Source organism: Palaemon carinicauda, chromosome 24 (assembly GCF_036898095.1).
Source record: "Palaemon carinicauda isolate YSFRI2023 chromosome 24, ASM3689809v2, whole genome shotgun sequence".
NCBI lineage: Eukaryota > Metazoa > Arthropoda > Malacostraca > Decapoda > Palaemonidae > Palaemon > Palaemon carinicauda.
In genome coordinates this window covers 69864561-69867878 of record NC_090748.1, presented here as the reverse complement: position 1 = coordinate 69867878, position 3318 = coordinate 69864561, and the positions used below count along the sequence as shown (strand labels likewise).

Below are 3318 nucleotides of genomic sequence, written 5' to 3'. Positions count from 1 at the left end.
TCACATACACACACAGACTTGACAATGTTGGTGAAATTAAGAGACTGTTCCAACATCGCAAATGCTGCTTTCGTCGAGAGAAAAGAATCATTTGAAGTAAGGAGTACAAAATGTAAAAATGATGACAAAATTAAGGTGACGATTAAAGTGCGATGAAAAAAAAAAAACATAATAGCTGGTGCCATCTTAGTAAAACTGAATAACAAAACCGCTTTCAGAATTTCCCCAATGTTGACACGATTTCTTGATGAATATCGAAGATCAGATTAGTTGTTTCCTTATTATTTGTGAAATATTAGAAAAACTAGTAGGATATTAGTCTAGGAGAAGAAACAGGAAATGACCAGGGACCAAGGGCGTCACTGGCTTCTAAAATGTATGGGGGGGGGGGGACATTGACAGGCGAGGCTGGCGAGCTCAGCGAGAAATCTTTTTAATTTATTACCTTTTTTGGTGCTTTTAAAGGCACCTGAGCAACATATTTCAGCAAAATACAAGACCTGTATCCTGCCTGAAATCTTGTTATAAGCCTTTTAATTTTGTATCTGTCTGTCAAGTTATACAAAATAATTTTAATATTTCTTAAATTCATTGGCCAAACATGATGACATTAAAGCTTTGAGCATGAAGTATTACCTTAGACCCTTTGTAATGATTAAGACATAAACACTATTATATTACTTGAAAATTTTAATAAAGCCTGATTAAATCAACATGCATGGTTTATTAAATGATTAATTCACATTATATGAAAGCAAGACTCATGTTGTTTCATTCAAATAAGATTATTATCATATCATTTAAAGTATTAAGACGAAAACTAACCTGTGTCAATCCTACCAATTCTGTTAGTCAGAATCTGCCAAAAATGGTCCTTTGTTTGTCTTCTGCTCGGATGAACTCCTCAGCAATCGCCTGTGGACTTAAGGTAGCTAGACGGTCACGATGCACATGGCAAATCATGAGGTGGTTAAGGCGTTGCTGACTCATACTGCTACGTAACCATGTCTTCAATCGTCTGAGAGCACCGAATGACCTCTCAGCTGTGCAGGAACTTGCTGGGGAGACAAGTAAAAGGCGTAACAATGCTTCTACCTGAGGAAACATTCGGCGAACTTCTGGTACCATATCTGCGAAGATCTTTCTATAATCTTCAACTGTTGACCCCTTAAACTGGTTGTGGAAGAAATCGAGTTGCTGATTCAGAGATTCATTGAGTTCTGGATACTTAGTGATAATTTCTGGCTTATGTGTCCCAGTCAACAGTACTGACGATAAATCTTGATACTCGGTGAGATCAGTGGAAGTGAAGTATTCTTTAATGTTCAGTACGGCAGCATCAATAACACTGAAGAACTCAACTCGATAAAACTCTTCAGCTGAGTCATGACAGTAGTTAGAGGCAAATCCTAGTCCTTGGTCTAGCCTCTTTGGTATTTTTTTCTTTCTTGGAAGAGGAATTGCGTCTAGGTCACACAGATGGAGCTTCTGTTCTGCTTCTTCAAATAATCTCTTGAATTTGTGCTCGCATCGGAGTGACTGTAGGCTCTTTATGGTAACCTCTGCAGCTTCTAGCATTCCAGATACTGTCACTTTTGATCCTTGTAGGCTTTTGTTGAAGTTTTCTAGACATTGAATAAGAGGAAGTGATCCATATAATCCAAGTAGACATTCCCCTGAGAACAAACATTTGTACAAACCTGCTGCTCGGGATGCAGTTGTTGACCCTAACTCCTTTGCTGCCTCCTGGAGGGCAGCCAGTACATCAGGGTAATTATCTAATACTGCTTTCACTGCAGCATATCGTGTAAGCCACCGTGTAGGACATATTGGCTTCAAACTTGTTGGTGAAGGAGTGTTGAGATCATCTGTGTGAATATTAAGGTACATATGTTTGAACTTTCCTGAACTTCTGTAGAGGGTGCCTAGCTCTTGAAGGTTGTCTAAAGCATTTTTTATGAAGAGAGAATTTGGTATGGCCTTGCTGATAATTAGGTGGGTAACATGAGCTCCACAATGCACACACAGAGCTAGTGGTTGCACCTTCTTTATCTCTGCCTGACAGCCTTTATATTTTCCTGACATGTTACTGGCACCATCATATGTTTGAGCCCGGAGGTGTTGAATTGGTAGTTGAAGAGATATAACCGTGTCTTGCAGCATTTTACTAAGAAACACTCCTGTAGTTGCTGACACTTGGTACAATCCTAGCAGCTCTTCATGAACATTGAGTTTGTCATCGACATATCGCACACACACAGCCTCCTGTTCATTGCCTTGGATATCTTGGGTTCCATCAGTAATAAGGCCAAACTGTGTTGACATTTGATTAACATCATTGCAGATTTCTCTAACTACAGCATTGGCCATTGTCTTCAATATTTCATTTTGGATTGGAACAGAAGTATATGAAACTTTGTTGGACAACCATACTTTAAGCTTTTTGTCATCTTCAGCCCTCAACTGCAAAAGTTTTGCAAAATTACCCTCTGAGGTTTCATGACCTCGGATGGCAAGGCCTTGCTCTGCTAGGTATTTCAGTGGGGTAATTATCTTAATTAGAGCAGCACGTGACTGGTGTTGATCATGCAGAAGTTGAGATGATAACTAGCTACTGATACCTTCTTGATGTTTGTGGAATTTTAAATTTTCTACTGACAACTTGTGTGCTGCACTTTTTTCATGACTGCGGAATTTCTGAATCGCTTTTTTCCAGTTAGAAAACCCTGATTTTAGGAATACATCTTTAGCACACCGAGCAAAATCAGACAGCCTTTGATGTGAAGCTCTTACACATGTATGACATAGAACTCCACCAATACTCTCATGAAAATGGTTTAATACTGGACCCGGTATATTATTTGCTGTACAAGAATATGAGGGAACATCAGTATCTCCTGCTGCCAAAGATACCAATTCCTTTGATAAAACTTGGGCTGATGATAAAGTAACTTTCTGTTTTTCTTGTAGGCCTATATCTAAGGGAGGTGTGGAAATTTCAGTTTCTTGACGTTTTTCTGTTTGTGTGGATGAAGGATTTGCTGCATTTGTGGATTTTGTTTGTGATGTTGAGGGCCCCGTCCTTGAGAAGTAATTTCTGATATCCATTCTCTGTTGTAGATATAAGACTTATAAGCAAATCTGTAAACAGACAGACAGACAAACCAACAAATAGACAAAAAATGACATGACAAAAACAATATACCCTTTATACTTCGTACGTTCGTTTATGGACTATTGGACTTAAGGCTTGGACAGTCTGACAGACATAAACAGACAAACCAACAAAGAGACAAAAAATGACATGACAGATGACAA

At 38.8% G+C, this 3318-nt stretch overlaps 1 protein-coding gene across 1 annotated transcript in view; it reads right to left on the bottom strand.

Moving 5' to 3' along the window:
- Nucleotides 1-852: 852 nt before the first annotated feature.
- The window catches only part of LOC137618425 (zinc finger MYM-type protein 1-like), an 8679-nt gene continuing 6213 nt past the window's right edge, over nt 853-3318 (bottom strand). Inside the window, exons 3-4 of the mRNA XM_068348593.1 lie at nt 2794-3111; nt 853-2463 (exon numbers count right to left, since the gene is read on the bottom strand). Of these exons, the coding sequence (XP_068204694.1) occupies nt 853-2463; nt 2794-3111 (1929 nt within the window). The remainder of the gene's footprint in view (nt 2464-2793; nt 3112-3318) is intronic.